This window comes from Gorilla gorilla, chromosome 23, assembly GCF_029281585.2.
Source record: "Gorilla gorilla gorilla isolate KB3781 chromosome 23, NHGRI_mGorGor1-v2.1_pri, whole genome shotgun sequence".
NCBI classification, from domain to species: Eukaryota; Metazoa; Chordata; class Mammalia; order Primates; family Hominidae; genus Gorilla; species Gorilla gorilla.
The window spans coordinates 18,790,424-18,813,631 of NC_086018.1; the positions used below are offsets into that span (position 1 = coordinate 18,790,424).

The 23,208-nt window shown below is 31.4% G+C and overlaps 1 protein-coding gene across 1 annotated transcript in view; it reads right to left on the minus strand.

Annotated features, from left to right (window-relative positions):
• The window catches only part of LOC129529664 (uncharacterized), a 38,608-nt gene that overhangs the window by 12,713 nt on the left and 2,687 nt on the right, over positions 1-23,208 (minus strand). The window contains exons 2-5 of the mRNA XM_055375048.2: positions 10,275-10,333; positions 9,782-9,806; positions 6,753-6,839; positions 1,787-1,852 (exon numbers count right to left, since the gene is read on the minus strand). Coding sequence (XP_055231023.2) covers positions 1,787-1,852; positions 6,753-6,839; positions 9,782-9,806; positions 10,275-10,333 — 237 coding nt within the window. The remainder of the gene's footprint in view (positions 1-1,786; positions 1,853-6,752; positions 6,840-9,781; positions 9,807-10,274; positions 10,334-23,208) is intronic.

Here is a 23,208-nt window from a genome sequence, read left to right on the forward strand (position 1 = left end):
GGCAACTTAAGGCAATGGGAATGAGTCAGTCTACAAATGGTACTGAAGCACATGCTATAGTTTGATGAGAGTCCCACTGCTCACACTGTGAGGTTTGAAACCCAGCTAAATGGTTTTCTAAACCTGTAAAAACAATATTAGCTTGCAGGATTTATGTCCCAAGACTACTTTTACCTCTGAGGATCCACAGTGGCTGTCACTGCAGTTGTGTATTTTAGCATTTTGCACTTGAATAAAAGCAAAGTTTAATAGATAGATTGGATTCAATTCTAGGCAAAACAGTCTATGGTATTTATTCACTAATCCTTTGTTATAACTGCTGATGGGAGAATTAGAAGTACTGAAATTATATCTTTTAAAATTAATTAAAGCATAATTATTAATCACACAATATTTTTTCATCCAGGCTTCCTTTTCTTTGTCATGCATGCATATTAATTGAGGATGGAGAATATCTACGCTTGTTCAGGCCAGCCAACATACGACAGTTTACTTCAAGAGAGGAGACATGGGTTGAATGCTGGTGTGTTTTAACTCTGCAGCGCAAACAGTTGCAACAAGTGTGGTGAACTAATCACCAGATGGCCCTTTGCTGCCTTATTTGTCATTGTGCCTTACATGTAGCTTGCAGGATTTGATTACGCTTATGTTTTGTGGTGATCATACTTTCAACTATTCCTAAAATACTGCTTCAGTCTTATCTGTTTGGGGTCAACTGCTGAGGATTTCATACAAATTAATGAAGTTTGTGAATCTAAAGTTCTACACAAAGGTGGAAATATTTGCAAATCATTTATCTTGTAAGAGGCTAAAATTTAGAATATATTTTAAATATATTTAAGATATATTCAAAAATCTACAGCAACAAATTAACTAAATAAAAATCAGACAACTCTTTAAAAATGGGCAAAAGACTTCAACATATATTTCCCTAAAGAAGATACAGCCACAGATAGTAGCACACGAAAAGCTGCTCAGGATCATTAGTCATTAGGGAAATGCAAATGAAAAACACAAGCAGCCACCAATATACACCTACTAGGATGATTTAAAGGAAAATAAGTGTGAAGAAGGACGTAAAGAAATTGTAATCCCGATACATTGATGGTAGAAATGGATAAAGTTGCAGCCACTGTGAAAAACAGTCTGCAGTGGCTCAGAAGGTTCAATATAGAACCCCTGTTGGACCCAGGAACTCTACTCTTAGGCACCCCAAAGAATAGAGAACAGAAATCAAACAGATGTTTGTATACTAATGTTTATAGCATCACTTTTCACAGGAGCCAAAAGGTGGAAATAATCCAACCATCAGTGAACAAATGAATGTAATAAAAGCAAGGTGGTCTGCATGCAATGCTACATCATCCATCTGTAAAAAATGAACATAATTTTGATAGATGATACAACATGGGTGGACATTGAGAACATTATGCTTAGTGAAATAAGCCAGACACAAAAGGAATATATTGTATAATTGTAATTACATGAAGTGCCTAGAATAGTCAAATTCATACAAGAGAAAGTGGGATAGGAATCACCATGGGCTGGAAATAGGGGGAAGGTGCTATATTACTTATTGTGGACAAGGTTTTGTAAGAAATCATCAAAATTGTGGGTGTAGATAGTGGTGTTGGTTATGCAACCCTGTGAATATATTGAATGCCATGGAGTGCACACTTTGGTTAAAAGGTTCAAATGATAAATATTGTGTTATATATATTTCCCCACGATAGAAAACACGCACAGCCAAGCCCAGATGCCAGTCTTGTTAGCTGCCTTCCTTTACCTTCAAGAGTGGGCTGAAGCTTGTCCAATCTTTCAAGGTTGCTGAAGACTGTATGATGGAAGTCATCTGCATTGGGAAAGAAATTAATGGAGAGAGGAGAAAACTTGAGAATCCACACTACTCACCCTGCAGGGCCAAGAACTCTGTCTCCCATGCATTGCTGACCCGTCTCAGTATTTCCTGTGACCACCTCCTTTTTCAGCTGAAGACTTTGCACCTGAAGGGGTTCCCAGGTTTTTCACCTCGGCCCTTGTCAGGACTGATCCTCTCAACTACTGACCATTTCACCTCCATTCATGTCCATGCCACATCAGGCTGTCTTGTCTAGATGGAATGAATCTACCCCAAATGTCCCTTTCTGGAGGAAGCCACCATTACGCTGTACCTCCAAGCATAATGATACATCCACACACACCAAGGCACCTCGCTCATGCAAGGTGTGTGTCCTCTAACAAAGTTTCATGCTCTAAACCCAGATAACTTTTCAAACCCAAGTTCTGTTGATTCCCCTACTTTGGGTGCTCCATAGATGCTCATTTGTCTACTAAACACTGCCCCAGGCAATTAAATATTCCAAAGTGACCAGCAGAATTTTTATGTTAATTCTGACATTGCATTGTTAGTACAAGTGTTTTTCCCCCTTCAAATTTATGTCTTTGTTACTGATAAATGTAACTGATAATGCGTTTTTCAGCTATGTTGCCAAGCATATTTATATAAAAATAGATTGTTTTCAGAATTTGACAAAGATGATAGCAACAACGATAATCTCATTTGTTTTATACTAATCTTTATGTGTTACTTTCATCATTTCTTACATATTGGGGCCTACCATACATTGTACGGTGAAATTAGTGCTATGCATCATGGTAGAAATATAAATTGGCAAAAGTAATTTAGAAAACAGTTCTCTTGTTTCTTAAAAAAATTAGGCTGGGTGTGGTGGCTCATGCCTATAATCCCAGCACTTTGGGAGGCAGAGATGGGTGGATCACCTGAGGCTAGGAGTTTGAGACTAGCCTGACCAACACAGCAAAATCCTGTCTCTACTGAAAATACAAAAATTATCCAGGCATGGTGGCGTGTGCCAGTTGTCCCAGCTACTCGGGAGGTTGAGGCACGAGAACTGCTTAAACCTGGGAGGTGGAGGTTCCAGTGAGCCAAGATTGTGCCACTGCACTCCAGCCTGGGTCTCAGAAAAATAAAATTTTTTTTGACCAAAATGTCATTATGCATTACATGACTGTATATGAATGCTCAAAGCTACATTACTCATCAAAGAAAATAACAAAACAATTAAATGTCCATTAACTGATAAATGAATAAACACTATCTGTATGAGTAAACACAGCAGACTATGAAGGAAAACACATGACCAGCACGTGCTAACACGTCAATTAACTTCAAACATAGTATGCTAAATGAAGGAAGTCAGATTCCAAATATATATATATATGTCCATTTCTATTAAGCAAGTGGGAAATTTGTGGAGACGGAATGTCACAGCAGTATTGCTTAGGGCTGGAGATGGGGGTGGGGATTAACTGCCAGTGCGCAAGAGAGAATTTGGGTGAGGGAAACATATTTAAATTAGATCGTGGTGATGGGTGCACACAGTATCAATTTAATAAAGCATCAAATTGTAGACCTTTTCAGTGGGCAAACTTTATGGTGGGTTCACACCCAATATAGGTGTTAAAAATAAATTAATGTTACGGAAATTCTTCTCGGGTTTTTAACAAGCCAAGAGATATGCTGTGAAAGCAGCATTAATTCAAATGGTTGTCACAGGTCACTTAAAGTTAATCAGATGGTTGTCCTACAAATATAGGGTGAATGTTATTCATGAATTTCCTGAATCTATTGCAATAATCACATTTTTTTCCATTAAACTCTTGAGGTAGCTAATTTTATTTATTGCATTTTCAATGTTAATCTACTATTTCATATATTGAGATTAACTCACATTAGTCAGAATTTACAGTATTTTAAAATATCACAGAATTTAATTTACCTTATCTGGTTTCGGTTTCAAGACTATACTAGCCATTTCATTTAATTGTACATGTAGGGTATTCTAATTTATGGAAAACTATTACATCTTCCTTCATTTTTTTTTTTTTTTTAGAAATTACTTCTAGGGATCTATATGGTAGAGTCCATGGAGAATTGTTTTAATTCTTCATTCATGTCTTCAGTGGGTATAGGATTGGTCATATTGGTCATAGTTTTCTGCTCGGATTTCAATAAGAAACTTGTGGAAGAACCTGAAGGGTGGGATCTTTGAGGGAGCCTAAGACAGAGCAAGACAAGCTAAGAAGGAGGGCAGTGCCACAGCAGAAGTGCCATTGATGCCCCCTTGCCTAGATTGCGGAAGAGACATCCAGCTGTAGACACTGAGGTGCAGGAAAACAATGGAGCACCATCAGAGAAAGCAGTGCCCAGGAACAAGGAGGCACTGATGGTGGCAAGGGGCAAAGACAGCTGCCACAAGGCTGTTCACATGAGGGTCTCAGGCTGCATAGACACCCACACCAGCTGAGGGGTCCTGGTTTTCATAAAGTGTGTGGCTCAGCCAGGCCACCAACAAGCAGTTCACAAACAGTAGTAATACGACACTTTCCAAAGACCTTACTTGAGTAACACGGTGATCCTCACAAATTTCCAATCAGGATGGTTGCACAGTTCCTCCTGCTTTAGGACTCAGAGCCTGCCCGTGGTCACAGTGGGTAGGTGCAGACTCTGAAGATGCACTTTGGTCAGAGACCCCGCTGAACTCTGTCTAATGAGGACCTCTGTCCTGTCTGCTGACCACCGGTCAGAGGTGCAGGCTGCAGTGGGGAGTAAGAATGCCACCTTCTCAATGTTGGGAAAACTCCCTGCCAGAACTGAGAATGGCCCTTTCTAAGCAGAAGGCAAGCTCAGACTAAAGAAGGAGGCCGAACACATCAGGTTGGCAGATTGCCAAAGATTCACTCAGGGAGAGCCCACATCCTGGGCCATCTTGGGTGGTGGCAAGATGAGGTAGACGACTGCTTTTGCAACACATACCTGACAACAAAAAATCAACAACTGTAAAAGAGCCACAAAATCCCCAAATATTTGCAAATTAGCAATGCACTTTTAAATAACTCATGGGTTAAAGAAGAAGTCTCAATAGAAAATTAAAAATACTTTTAACTACATTAAAAGAAAATGTGACTTGGCAAGATTTCTGGATGTAGCAAAAGCAGTCCTTAGAGGGAAATCTATAGCATTGGATGCAATATACTAAAAATCACAAGACCTAAAATCAGTAATATCATGTTTCAATTAGGGAACTGTAGAAAATAGAGGAATGCAATGGAAAGCAAGTAAAAGTAATACACAACATCACAGAAATCAATAAAATTAAAACACTCAAATCATCAGAAAATCAATAAAACCAAAAGCTGGTTCTTTGATATGCTCATTACAATGAATGAATTGATATGCAGGCTAACCAAGAAAAAGAAGATAACACAAATGACCAATTTCAGAAATAAAAGAGGAGCCATCTCTACTGAACTGTTAGGCATTAAAAGGAATATCATGAACAGTTCTATGACCGCAGTTTGATAACCTCAGTGAAATGTATCAATTCCTTGAAAGGCAATCTTCCCAAGGTCATGCTAGGATCCTAATTTGAATAATCTTATGTCTATTAAATAAGTTGAATTCACATTAAGAGCATTCCGAAAAAGAAAGCACCAGGCCCAGATGGTTTCTCTCATGAAATCTACCGAATTCTTCAACAGGTGAATAAAAAGACAAAAATTCATTTAATGCAATATTATTTGGTAATTTAATGTGCCATTTTTTGCCATTAAGGCATAAAAAAGACATGAAAGCAGCTAAAGCGTACATCAATTTAGTGCAATAAATTCATCTGAAAAAACTACATAATATATGATTCCAACTATATGACATTCTGGAAAAGACAAAGCTGAAGCGATAGTGAAAATATTAATAGTTGCCAAGGTTTCTGGAGAAAGAGGACAGAGATTAATGAGAAGAGAGGATTTTTAGGGAAGTGAACATTTTCTTTATGAGACCATAAGGGTGAACATAATGTTTTAAATATTTCAAAATTCATATATATGTATAACAGAAAGAATGAACATTATGCAAATGTAGGCTTCAGATAATAATGTATCAATATGTTCTCATTATTCTAGCAAATGTACCACAGTAATGTAAGATGTTACTAATAGGTGAAATTAGGAAGTGAGGGTGAGGAGACAGAATAATATGGGAACTTCGTGTATTATATACTCAATTTTTATTTATTTATTTATTTATTTATTTATTTTGAGATGGAGTTTCACTCTTGTCACCCAGGCTGGAGTGCAATGGCATGATCTTGGCTCACTACAACCTCTGCCTCCTGGGTTCAAGCGATTCTCCTGCCTCAGCCTCCTGAGTAGCTGGGATTACAGGCACCTGCCACCACACCCAGCTAATTTTTTTGTATTTTTAGTAGAGATGGGGTTTCACCATGTTGGCCAGGCTGGTCTCCAACTCCTGACCTCAGATGATCCGCCTGCCTTGACCTCCTAAAGTGCTGGGATTATAAGTGTGAGCCACCAGCCCGGCCATATGCTCAGTTTTTATGTCAATTTAAAACTCTCTAAAGAAATATATTAATTGAAAAATAATAATATAGCACCATTCTTTCAGGGAGATCCATGCTTATGTTTAACAACCAGGTAAGTTCTAGACATTAGCTTGAAACATTGTCTATCATTAAACATGAACCAAAATTGACTTTTAAGTAGATATTTACTTTTGTGGTTGTAGCAATATTTACTCACCAGGCAAATTAGAATCCTGACACATTAAAAAATATGGCTTAGTCTCTTCATAGTTTCCTCTTACATATGGGACACTGAATACTCCCCGCAATTGCTATTCTTGAATCAACTTAATTAATGAACTTCCACAGTACCTTCTTGTGGGTACCTCTTCTTCTTTACCCGGGAGCCAGGAGGTCTCTGACACTGGTTGGTGTGCACAGCATATCTTCTTGTATTCTCTATCAGAGAAGATGCTGGTTAATGCATTTACAATAGATAGGGCTGTTGACATCTTGCTGACAGAAGACCAGAGGGAAAATAGTGATAATCTGTTCTAAGTTTAAACTTATGATCCTTTTCTTTACAGGCTTCCAAGCAGAGCCCACTGAATCAAAGTTGGGTTTCAGGAAGATCACAGAGTTCAGTGAGCACTCAACACCTCTATCAGACAGACTGCGTGGGCAGTGCCTTCCTGGAGAGGAGAACACAGCAGGATGACTGTGAGTGCAGGGCTGGTGCAGAGTGGGGGCCTGGATTCAAATTCCACTAAGCCATGTGGACCTGGCAAGCTCATGTCCTCCCTCTGCCCTCAGTTCTCTGCACTGTCATAATGTAATTTTAGCAATACTTTTTAGGCCCTATTTAGGCCCTACTTCTTAGTATCACAGTACAGGGCTAAAAAATCACTAAATACAGGAAAACCTTAGAGAGGACTGGTACTTCAGTAATGTTCTCTAAGTGTTTACTACATGCCAGGAGGAATAAGCTGGACACTTAGCAGTGGCGGAATATGGAGGGGGAAGTTGGATGGCTCCGGGGCAGTGGAGCATGCTTTCCTGTTCGGCTTTTCCGTGGGCGTGATGCCTTATGGTTTATGGAGAACATCAGCCCTGCAGGGGGTGCAGAGGAGGGGCTGTGGCTGAGATTTTACACTTGAGGGTGCTGACATTCAGAGATGATAAGTGACGAGCAGAACCTCAACCCCGCTGAGTGAAGGACCTGAGATGGGAAATGTATTTGGTTCCCTAGAGAGAGAGATTCCTGAAAAACTGCCACCTCTTCCTCACGCCCTGTGCCAGAGACCCAAGAGACCCCTCACTGTCTTTCTCCAGTCCTCCTAGCCCAAGGTGTGTGGGTGGACAAAGGTGATGCTCTGGAGGAAATGCCTGAGATAAGGACAGGTCCTTAATGATAAAGAATTCTCCTTCCTCTTTCAGATCCTTCACCTCCCCAGTATGACAGCTTAAAGGCTGTCATCTCTGTGGCCTGCCTCCCCTTTCCCTTCACCCTGCCAGCTGCCTCTCAGTGACTGTCTCCTCCAGTGACTACACTGAGGGACCAGGGACTGCTTGCCTCCTGAGGCTGCTCAGACCTTCCGACACTGCAAAATGATTGTCAAAAGATGGGTCTGCAAAGAGTAACTTCCCTTCCACTGATCAAACCTGAATATGCAAGCTACTGTGAATTAACTGGAAAAGTGGCCGTGTGGGCTGGTGCTTTGGTGATTTAATGAATAAAGTCTGCAACCCCCACTGCCTCCTTGACTATTGATCAGAGCTGCCTGCAATAAGGTCTGGCTAAGAATGGGCAGCGGCTGCACCAGCTCTGGGTAAAATTTGACCTAAAATGACCAATCTCATTCACTAACCTCACCATAGTCTCATGGGTTCAATGGACCTGTCCAATCCTTTGCTCTGTTCTCTCCGTCACCTTCCTGTGTAAGTTTCCTCCACCACGCACATAATAGAAACATGGCACAGGGGAGCTAATCACCTCCTTTATCCCCCACTTCAGGCTCACACAGAAGTTTATAGTAAAAGCCTTTTCAAATGACTGCTTTAACTGCTGCTACAGCATGTGTCATCAGTTGAATGGAATCTGTCATGTGACTTTAAGCAACCCTTTGTTGAGAGACAAGATTCAATACTAGGGACAGTATTCTAGTGTACTACATCATTGATTTTATGTTATGAAGATCATCATTTATTGAAAATGTGTAAATAACGAAGCCCAGCCTTACTCTTCAATGCTGTGTGTGTAAATCCACTGAGTGTGCTGACCCCCATGCTTGTACCCACCTGCTAACACAGAAAGGGTCCACTCAGAAGGGAGGCACAGCTCCAGCACTGAGGCTGTCCACACCAGCTTCACAAGAGTTGCCACAAGGATGATGGATACCCGGATAACAACCAAATGGTAATTTGAGTACTTAATGGTCATGATCCCTAAAGTGTGTAGCTCAGAGGGCTTGTGGTGATAACTCCATCAAGACTCTAAAGCATCTCCCCAATTCTTATTGGACTTGATCCATGTCTTGAGGAGACCCAGCTATGACACGCAGGTACCACATTGCCCTACTTAGTGCCTCCCTTAGTGTTTCAGAACCTGTGATTTGATCAGAAACATGGGCTTTCTATGTTGGTTTCACACTAAGGACTATGTGACACCTGCAGGAAGATGCCTACATAGCTACCTGGATTATGAGATCATGAGGCTCTCTTATGTGAGGGATGGCGTTTGGGATCTCTGCAGGAGTGGGTAATTCCAGGCATAGAGGGTGCTGGAACTCCCTTGCATGGTGAATAGTGATCTCTTCACTGGCTGATAAATAGAGGTTGTAGTTCAGGCCTTCAACGTTAGCGCCGTATGAGTAAACATTTTGACTCTTCACTATGCAGCAAGTGAACCAGGGCACATTCATTTATGTGGCTTAGTTTCTCCATCTGGCATGTGGGCTCAATAAACAAGCTCACAACATATGGGCATGATGATGATGAGGTGTGAACTAATGTAAGTAAAGTATGTGGTCTGATTTGTTAAATTAAGAAAAATGGCACTGAGATTTGTGCTGGGTAAACACATTTTTTTCCTGGGGGAAACACACATAGACACACATTCACAAGCAAATCATGCAGACGTGCACACAGACCACCTCACCCCACCCCCGCCCTAATACACACATACCCACACACAACCTAATGTGAACACGTTCCCAGAAACTATACATAGATAAAAAGAGTATGTCACCTGGAAAACCAGTTTCTTTTACTCTACCCCACATCCTCATTCCCACCAGATGTCTTGGATCATGGAGGCTCTCCAGACAAAAGCCAGCAGTTAAGCTCCAGATTTCCCATAGAATCCTTTTCTAAGAACCAGTGAGTGATTCCAGAATACGTACCATTGAATGTGCTCCCTGAAGTCACCTGTAATTAGAGAAGGAAAACACTCTGAGAATCAGGCTATGCTATGGATGGCTCACACAGGTCTTTTGTTCACTTGGAAACTCTGGGTAACCAAGATTGGAAATAAGGTTCAAGTCAAAAGCCCCAACTCTAGAGTAGAGTTCCCTTAGGAAAGCACAGGGGCTTTTCTGGAAGAATGTTTCTGTCTAGGTAATTTTTGAGTAGCAATTGCAGAATTCTTATCTAAAGTGGAAAGCTTGTTCCTGAAGAAAACATCCCTTAACACGCAGTGTACTGTCTGACACTGCCAATTTTGCACGTCCTCTGGAATCAGGTGTCAATTGGTAAAATACACCTCCTCCATCCCCAAGGAAATATTATCTAACATCTATAATGTAGTGGATAATTTTCCCATAGCTGATATCAACTGAAAAATAAAGGATCCAAGAAAACAACATTTACATCTTAGGCAAAGACAGGCTACTTTACCTTGGTAGTAGAGTAGGTCTCCTTTTTCACACGCTTTTTGGAAGGCTTCTTTGAGTCACCTAGGGGATGTGGAGGGACACAGCATGGCTGTCAGTTCATTGGCAGTGCTACTCATGAATGACTCAGGGACTGGAACTTAGGGGTGTGCCTGGTTAACAAGCATGGAATGAGCTTCTCCTGGACCATCTTCTTCATGGACCAAGGAAGGCAAAGAAAGAGCAGCAAGGAAATGAGAGTAGAGCCCTTGGCTTTCCAGGTAATGGCAAATGAAAGCAACGTGAAATAATCAAACTCCAAATGAACAAATGCTAAAATACATGCTAGGATTCAACCACAGCATCCTGTCACTTCTTCAGACCCTTTAAAAGCCCAGCAGGACTGCCACTACCTTCTTGACATCTACCAAGTCCCTTTCAACCTCCACAGACCCACATACACTGCTACTGCATTTATCATGGAGGGTATAGGGTTCTGCCTTGTTTATGTGTGAATTTTTTAAAAACTAGATTTAATACCATGCACCAGCATTAATTATATTTATTTCTTTTCTTGGTTATGAAAATAATCAGTCAGGCATAGTGGCTCACACCTGTAATCCCAGCAGTTTGGAAGGTGGAGGTGGGCAGATCATTTGAGGTCAGGAGTTCGAGACCAGCCTGACCAACATGGTAAAACCCCATCTCAACTAAAAAAAAAAAAACAAAAAAACCCCAGCTACTCAGGGGGCTGAGGCAGGAGAATCCCTTGAACCTGGAGGCAGAGATTGCAGTGAGCTGAGATTGCACCACTGCACTCCAGCCTGGGTGACAGAGACTTCATCTCAAAAAATAAAAAAATAAAAAATCAGGCCAGGTGTGGTGGCTCATGCCTGTAATCCCAGCACTTTGGGAGGCCGAGGCGGGTGGATCATGAGGTCAGAAGATTGAGACCATCCTGGCTAACAGAGTGAAACCCCGTCTCTACTAAAAACACAAAAACTTTGCCAGGCGTGGTGGCACGTGCCTGTAGTCCCAGCTACTCGGGAGGCTGAGGCAGGAGAATCGCTTGAACACAGGAGGCAGAGGTTGCAGTGAGCTGAGATCATGCCACTGCACTCCAGCCTGGGCAACAGCGCAAGACTCTGTCTCAAAAAAAAAAAAAACCTCCCCTAAAAATAATCAATTATTAAAGATTAGAAAATACTGAAATACTTATATTTTAAAATAACCACTATAACCATACATTTTCCGTTCAGTCTTCCTTTGCCCTGTGTTTGCAGTCATCATGTGAGGGGCTGCCTATGTTCAGCCCAGGCAACCCACAGCGAGAGAGGGCAGAGCGCGGAGATGGCCCCTGGTGAGCACTGAGGCTCTTCAAACCAGCTGCCGAGGGAGTTGCAAGCAGGGTGACACATGAGGCTCATTATTTAGTGGTATTTTGTGTTCTTACTTGTCTTGTCCCCAGTTTGTGTAGCTCACAGACTTTTTTTTTTTTTTTAACATTTCTATAGGGGTCATTTGAAGTTCATAACGCCATCAAACATCAGTACAGGGTCTTCCCATTATTTACCGGCTTTGGGACATGTGCTGAGGAGTGACCGCGCACTGAAGGAATGTGACCGGTTGTCCCAAGTGTTGTCCTCCAACTCAAAATCCGCAACCAGTTCAAAAGGATTTGGGCTTTTATGTGCCTTTCACATAAAGACTATGACACAGCTAAGCTATTCATGTACTAATACCTGCCCTGAGCTGTGTGACCACAGACACCACCCTATAATGTGGCCAGTGTGTAGGAACTCTACAGGCTCAGATCATTCCACACATACATGCAGATGTTGGAACTCCCTTGCACAGTGACTCATGATCCCAAGGCTGAGTGCTGAGGGCAGGTCAATAGTTCAGAGCCTCAGCACTGGGGCTGTATGCTTGGGTTCCCATCTTGGCTCTTTTGCTGAGGGGCTCATAAGCTTGGGCACATTCATCTCTGTCTTTTTCTGCCCAGCGAAAGGTGATAGTAAATCAATCATGCCATTTGTCTGTGGTGATGGCCGAATGATTTGATGTAGGTAAAGTGTACAGTATAAGTGCTCATGAGGCTTAATTATCAGTGAAATGTCTTGCTTTAGATTTCACAGCTTAGTAAGGCTCAGAGGCTTATTCACGCCCAGGATTCTGAACTCCCAAGTCATTGTTCTATGACATACACCTGCTTGGCCTAAAACCGACCACTTTATCATAATGCAGACCCAGTTTTGAAAGAAGCAGATAAAGTTGTCAAAAGCACTGACTCTGCCTCAGCGCACACTCAGTGCGCTCCACACAAAGGGCATCACCATCTGCCACAATGGCACAGTGGCCTGGCTGGCACAGACAGTGGCAGAGCAAAGGGCAAGAGATCCCTAATCCCATCACCATGGTCGATAGGGCATCATAGACATTCCAGGGTAAAGGCACAATCCACATTGTGAGGTCCAACTGCTGCCATGTAGACAGGTATGTTTTTACATGTACAGGAAGATCATTGAAGATAAGTGTTTTATATCCATGGTTAACAGATGAGATGACCATGAAATGAACACCAGTGTACTGGGTGGAGCAGCCTATCTATTCATTCTTCTGCGCTAAAACCTGTGAAACAATATCATCTTGCCTTATTTACTAACAAATACAAGTGCCTCTAAACTTAGACAGTTTCCAAGTCATGGAACTGATGAGCACTTAGCTCCTGCAGAGAGCTCTGGATGATGGGTCGGGAGAACAAAGACACAACACATCAAAACAGCATTAAGAAGTAAACAGGTTTTCAAAGCTCACTACATGCAAATTTACACAATTATCCTCTTAATTTTTATCTTCATATATATGTACATAATCTACTTGCTTCTGAGTATAAATAAAACTGTATGTTCTTAGTTAATAGTCTCTACCAATTCATTCTATTTATCTTTCTGAGTTGAAATACTGCATCTCATTGGATAACAAAAAAAAATTTGACTAAGACTACACTGGAAAGGTGAGTAGGTTGGGTGATTGACTGTGATTGCCAATTCCATGATTCTGGATGACTTCCAAAGCACAAAAATAAATGTGTGTTTTATTTCACATGTAGACAAGACACATACTTATTACTTTAAAAAATTAATATGTGAATGGAAGTGACTTACCACAAATTTATTAAAGTAAATACACATTTCACAAAAAAAGAAGAGAGGAAGGGAAAAACATGTTAAAAACAAAGAGAGGTACATTTTATTGTGTGAAAAGCCTCCAACCCATCCATAGTAGTGTCGCTTTGTTCCAAAGTTTTGGAAAGTAATGATTTCATAGGTTCTTAATTAGGTTAAAAACTGCATTAAAATAGACTTTGCCATATTCTCCCATGGGGAATAACTTAATCTGTGGGGTGGGGGATGGAACGTTGAAAGATGCAGGAAGTAAAAGGAAATTATATATATATTATATAATTATACATATTATATATATAATTATATAATATATATTACATGTAATATATATTATATAATATATATTACATGTAATATATATTATATAATATATATTACATATAATATATATTATATAATATATATTACATGTAATATATATTATATAATATATATTACATGTAATATATTATATAATATATATTACATATATTAAATATATAATATATATAATATATACATTATAAATATTATATATAAATAATATATATTATATATTATATATTTTATACATTATATATAATATATAATATCTTACATATATAATATATTTTATATATTATACTATACATATAATATATATTGTATATTTATTATATGTATATATTATATATTATATATATATATATAATTTGGGAATTTGGGAATAAACTGAATCCCAATTCACACTGGGACTACACCAGCTGACACCATGGCTGGCTAATTTTTTCTATTTTTCGTAGAGACAGGGTTTCACTGTATTGGCCAGGATGGTCTTGATCTCCTCACCTTGTGATCCTCTTGCCTTGGCCTCCCAAAGTGCTGGGATTACAGGCCTGAGCCAAGATACATATTTTTTAAATGAAGAAAAATTTCAAAGGTACTCTGCTTGGTACAATAATCAAATATATAAATTGAGGAATAAAACATAACCATGAAACATATTTATAACTGCATATGGAAAATACAGAGGAGAATTTTTTAAACATCATATTTTGAAAGCGTTAACTAGTAATTTGAAAAGATCGCATTTGACAGGCCAGTATGAACATACCTTGAATGCAGCCACACAGATTCCCCATAAGAAAAATCAAAATCAGGGAAAATGAAACCGCAAAGGTTCAATCTGCTCTGACCTTTGAAAAACTCAGCACAGATAGTAGCACTTAGGACCAAGGGAAGGAGATCCCTAATCCCATCACCATGGCGATAGGGCATAAACATTCCAGGGTGAAGGCACAATCCACACTGTGAGGTCCAACTGCTCCCATGCAGACAGGTGTGCTTTTACATGTACAGGAAGGTCATGGAAGGCTCAGTGTTTTCTTTCAAAAACTGAATGCCAACCCCACACATTATTAGGCTGTGCTTCTTAAAATAAGTTATGAGATGGGAAATAGGGCATCCCCACATATATATATATATACACATATATAATTATATATAATATAATATATAAAATTTCTTTTCACATCCTGCATCCGTATATTACATATAATATAATATATATAATACAATATATAATAATATATAATCATTATATATATAATATTATATATTCTTATATATATAATTTTATATATAATATTATATATTCTTATATATATAATTTTAAATATAATATTACATATAATGATATATAATATATATTACATACAAAGATATATAATATGTATTATCTATAAAGATACATAATATATATTATACATAAAGATGTATAATATATATTATATATAAAGATGTATAATATATATTATATATAAAGATGTACAATATATATTATATATAAAGATATATAATATACTATATTATAAAATGCATTATATATAATATACATTCCATGTAAGATAATATAATATATAATATATATTATATTATAAAAATGTAATATATATAATATAATCTGATATATATTATATTGTATAAAATAATATATATTATATATTATATTGTATAAAATAATATTTATTATATATTAAGTAAATATAATATATACTATATATAATATCATATAAAATAATATATTATATATCATATATTATATTATATAAATATAATATATATCATATATTATATTATATAAACATAAAATATATCATATATTATACTATATTTACATAATATAATATATAACATATATTATATTATACTATATATAATTATATATTATAATTATATATAATTATATATAATATATATTATAATTATATATAATTATACATAATTATAATTATATAAAATTGTAATTATATGTAATATTATATTATATAATAGTATAATATAATGTATGATATATTATGATATATATAATATAATATAATATATAATATACTATGATATATATAACATACTATAATAATATATAATGTAATATATAATATAATATAATGATATATAATATAATATATGATATAATATAACTATACATAGTATATAATATATATCTCATATGATATATAATATATATCTCCTATGATATATATTACATATCATCGAGGATATATATCATAGATGATACATTATATATATCATAGATTATATAATATATATCATAGATTATATATAATACAAATGATATATATTATATATCATCTATGATATAATATTATATAATCTATGACATATATGACATATTATATCATATATGATATATTATATCATATATGATATGATATATTATATCATATATGATATGATATAATATAACATATATGATATGATATAATATAACATATATGATATGATATAACATATATTATATGATATAACATATATGATACGATATATATCATATATTATATATTATTATATAATATATTATATATATTATTGTATAATATATATTATATATAATATAACATATTATATATATTATTGTATAATATATATTATATATAATATAACATATTATATATATTATTGTATAATATATATTATATATTATATTACATATTATATATATTATTGTATAATATATATTATATAACGTATTATATATTATATATAATATATATTATATAACGTATTATATATTATATACAATATATATTATAAGTCACATATATTATATATGATATATATTATAAGTCACATTATATATTATATAATATACATAGGTAATTTATTTTTAGACAGTGTCTTCTTCTGTTGCACAGGCTGGGGTGCAATGGCGCCATCTTGGCTCACTGCAACCTCTGCCTCACGGTTTCAAGCGGTTGTCCTGCCTCAGCCTCCCAGGTAGCTGGGACTACACCACAGTGGGACTACACCAGCTGCCACCATGCCTGGCTAATTTTTTGTATTTTTAGTAGAGACAGGGTTTCACTGTATTGGCCAGGATGGTCTTGATCTCCTCACCTTGTGATCCTCTTCCCTTGGCCTCCCAAAGTGCTGGGATTACAGGCCTGAGCCAAGATACATATTTTTTAAATGAAGAAAAATTTCAAAGGTACTTTGCTTGGTACCACAATCAAATATATAAATTGAGGAATAAAACATAACCATGAAACATATTCATAACTGCATATGGAAAATACAGAGGAGAATTTTTTAAATATCATATTTTGAAAGCATTAACTGGTAATTTGAAAAGATCGCATTTGACAGGCCAGTATGAACATACCTTGAATGCAGCCACACAGGTTCCCCATAAGAAAAATCAAAATCAGGGAAAATGAAACCACAAAGGTTCAATCTGCTCTGACCTTTGAAAAACTCAGCACAGATAGTGGCAGTTAGGACCAAGAGCAGGAGATCCCTAATCCCATCACCATGGCGATAGGGCATAAACATTCCAGGGTGAAGGCACAATCCACACTGTGAGGTCCAACTGCTGCCATGCAGACAGGTGTGCTTTTACATGGACAGGAAGGTCATTGAAGGCTCAGTGTTTTGTTTCAAAAACCCAAAGCCAAGCCCACATATTATTATGCTGTGCTTCTTAAAATAAGTTATGAGATGGGAAATAGGGCACCCCAAAATATATATATATATATAATTATACATAATATAATATATATAATTTCTTTTTACATCCTGCATAGTTACATTACATATAATATATTATATATAATATAATATATAATAATATATAATTTTATATATTATTATATATAATTTATATATACTGTTATATATAATGACATATAATATATAATATATATAGATATATAATGTGTATTACATATAATATAATATATTACATAGTACATAACATATATAATATATATTCCATGTAAGATAATATATAATATAATATACATTATACAAAATAATATATATTTACGTAAATATAATATATATATTATATATATAATATATATATTATATATAACATATATATTATATATATAATATATATGTTATATATAACATATATATTATATATATAATATATATATTATATATAACATATATATTATATATATAATATATATATTATATATAACATATATATTATATATAATATATATTATATATAACATATATATTATATATAATATATATTATATATAACATATATATTATATATAATATATATGTTATATATAACATATATATTATATATATAATATATATTATATATAACATATACATTATATATAATAACATATATTTGTATAAATATAATATATATTATGTTACATATATTATATATAACATAATATATATTATATATAACATAATATATATTATATATAACATAATATATATTATATATAACATAATATATATATTATATATATAATATAATATATATATTATATATATAATATAATATAATATAATATATAATATATATTACATCATATGAAGAAAATATATAATATATTACATTATATGAATATAATATATAACATATTATATTATATAATATAATATATAACATATTATATTATATAAATATAATATAACATGTTATATTATATAAACATAATATATTATGTATTATATTATATAAATGTAATATATAATATACTATATTTTATAAATATAATATATAATATATTATATTATATGAACATTATATATAATGTATTATATTATATGAATGTAATATGTAATATATTATATTATATAAATATAATATGTAATATATTATATAATATAAAATAATATATAATATAATATAATATATACATATAATATAATATAATATAATATATACATATAATATAATATAATATAATATATACGATATTATATAAAATAATATAATATATACTATATTATATAAAAGATAATATATACTATATTATATTATATAAAATATAGTATATACCATATTATATATTATAGTATAATATATTATACGATGTAAATATAATATATACTATATAATATAATATAATATATTATGATATAAACATAATATAATATGTTATATTATATAAATATAATATATAATATATTATATTACATAAATATAATAAGTAATATATTACATTATATAAATATAATACATGATATATTACATTATATAAATATAATATATAATATATTATATTATATAAATATAATATATAATATATATTATGTTGTATAAAATAATATATTATATATTATACATTGTATAAATATAGTATATATTATATATTATATATTATATAAATATAGTATATATTATATATTATATTTATATAATATAATATATAATATACATTATATTATACTATATCTAATATAATATTATAATTACATATATTCATATATAATATATAATTATGATTATATATATTATACATATATTTAGATATGATTATAATTATATATCATTATATTAATACTATATATAATTATCATCATATATAATCTTATATTATACAGTAATATAATATAATATATAATATATTATGATATATATAATATAATATAATATATAATATATTATGACATATACAATATGCTATAACATAATTATATATATTATAATATATAATATAATATAATTATATATCATATAATATATTATATAATTATATATTGTATAATATATGATATAATATAGCTATATATAATATAATATATACTATATTATAGTTATATATAATATAATGTATACTATAATATAGTTATATGTAATATAATATAGTTATATATAATATAATATATAATATAGTATAATTATATAATATAAGAAATAATATCACATAATTATATATAATATTATCTATAATGTAATTATAGATAATATTATCTATAATATAATATAATTATATATAATATAATATATAATAATATTACGTATATAATATATAACATAATTATATATAATATAATATATAATATAATTATATATAACATAATATATAATATAATTATATATAATATAATATATAATATAATTATATATAATATAATATATAATATAATTATATATAATACAATATATAATATAATTATATATAATATAATATATAATATAATTACATATAATATAATATATAATATAATTACATGTAATATAATATATAATATAATATAATAATAAATAATATAATATATAATATAATATAATTATATATAATATAATATATAATGGATATCTCATGATATATAATATATATCTCATATGATATATATTATGTATCATCAATGATATATATCGTAGATTGTATATGATATATATCATAGATTTTATAATATATATCATAGATTGTATATTATATATCATAGATTACATATAATATAAATGATATATATTATATATAATCTATGATATATAATATATAATCTACCATGTATATTATACCATATAATAAAATATATTATATCATATAACATATAATACATTCTATAATATGATATAATATATTATATATTATATGATATATAAAATATTATATATTATTGTATAACATATTATATATTATTGTATAACATATTATATATTATTGTATAATATATATTATATATTATAAAACATGTATGTCATATAATACAATATATATTATAAGTCATATTATATATTATATATTATAAGTATTATAAGTCATATTATATATTATATATTATAAGTCATATATATTATATATAATATATATTATAAGTCATAATATATATTACCTATTATATATATATAATTTATTTTTAGACAGTGTCTTGTTCAGTTGCACAGTCTGGGGTGCAATGGCGCCATCTTGGCTCACTGCAACCTCTGCCTCACGTGTTCAAGCAGTTGTCCTGCCTCAGCCTCCCAGGTAGCTGGGACTACACCACAGTGGGACTACACCAGCTGCCACCATGCCCGGCTAATTTTTTGTATTTTTAGTAGAGACAGGGTTTCACTGTATTAGCCAGGATGGTCTTGATCTCCTCACCTTGTGATCCTCTTGCCTTGGCCTCCCAAAGTGCTGGGATTACAGGCCTGAGCCAAGATACATATTTTTTAAATGAAGAAAAATTTCAAAGGTACTCTGCTTGGTACCACAATCAAATATATAAATTGAGGAATAAAACATAACCATGAAACATATTTATAGCTGCATATGGAAAATACAGAGGAGAATTTTTTAAATATCATATTTTGAAAGCATTAACTAGTAATTTGAAAAGATCGCATTTGACAGGCCAGTATGAACATACCTTGAATGCAGCCACACAGGTTCCCCATAAGAAAAATCAAAATCAGGGAAAATGAAACCACAAAGGTTCAATCTGCTCTGACCTTTGAAAAACTCAGCACAGATAGTGGCACTTAGGGCCAAGGGCAGGAGATCCCTAATCCCATCACCATGGCGATAGGGCATAAACATTCCAGGGTGAAGGCACACTCCACATTGGGAGGTCCAACTGCTGCCATGCAGACAGGTGTGCTTTTACATGTACAGGAAGGTCATTGAAGGCTCAGTGTTTTGTTTCAAAAACTGAATGCCAAGCCCACACGTTATTGTGCAGTGCTTCTTAAAATAAGTTATGAGATGGGAAATAGGGCATACCCAAATATATATATATATAATTATATATAATATAAGATATATAATTTCTTTTCACATCCCACATCCTTATATTACATATAATATATTACGTACAATATAATATATAATAATATGCAATTATTATATATATATAGTATATTATTATATATAATTTTATACATAATATTACATAAAAAGATGTGTAATATATAATATATAAAGATATATAATATATCATATATAAAGATATATAATATATATTATACATAAAGATATATAGTATATATTATATATAAAGGTATATAATATATATTATATAAACATATATAATATATATTATATATAAAGATATATGATATATATTATATATAAAGATATATAATAGAATATATTATAAAATACATAATATATATAATATATATTCCAAGTAAGATAATATATAATATATAATATATATTATATTACATTAAGATAATATATGATATAATATAATATAAGTTTTATTGTATAAATATAAGATATATTATATATTATATTATATAAATATAATATATACTATATATAATATCATATAAAATAATATATTATATACTTAATATTATATTATATAAATATAATATATATCATATATTATATTATATTTACATAATATAACATATTATATATTATATTATACTATATATAACTATATAATATTATAATTATATATAATTATATATATTTCATATATTTTATATAAAATATATTTTATATATTTTATATATTTTATGTATATATAATTATATATAATTATATATATAATACATATATATATAATTATAATTATATATAATTATATATATAATTATATATAATTGTAATTATATGTAAGATTATATTATATAAAAATATATTATATTATATGATATATTATGATATATATAATATAATATAATATAAAATATATTATGATATATAATATATGATAAGATAATTACATATAATATAATATAAAATAAATTGTGATGTAGATAATATATGATAATATTATTATGATATATATAATATATGATAATATAATTATATATAATATAATACATACTATAATATACTTATATATAATATAATAGAATTATATATAATATAATATATAATATAATAGAATTATATATAATGTAATATATAATATAATAGAATTATATAGAATATATAATATATATCTCATATGATATATAATATATATCTCCTATGGTATATATTATATATCATCGATGATATATATCATAGATGATATATGATATATATCATACATTATATAATATATCATAGATTATATATAATATAAATGATATATAATATATCATCTATGATATACATTATATATCATCTATGATATAATATATCATCTATATGATATAATATATCATCTATGATATGATATAATATATCATCTATGATATTATAGAATATATCGTCTATGATGTTATATATTATAGTATATATTATATATTATTCCATAACGTTATATAAATTATTTTATAATATATATTATATATTATATAACATATTATATATATTATTGTCTAATATATATTATATATTATATAACGTATTATATATTATTTTATAATATATATTATAAGTCACATATATTATATATAACATATATTATAAGTCATATTATATATTATATAATATATATATAATTTATTTTTAGAAAGTGTTTTGTACTGTTGCACAGGCTGGGGTGCAATGGCGCCATCTTGGCTCACTGCAACCTCTGCCTCAGGGGTTCAAGCGGTTGTCCTGCCTCAGCCTCGCAGGTAGCTAGGACTACACCACACTGGGGCTACAGCAG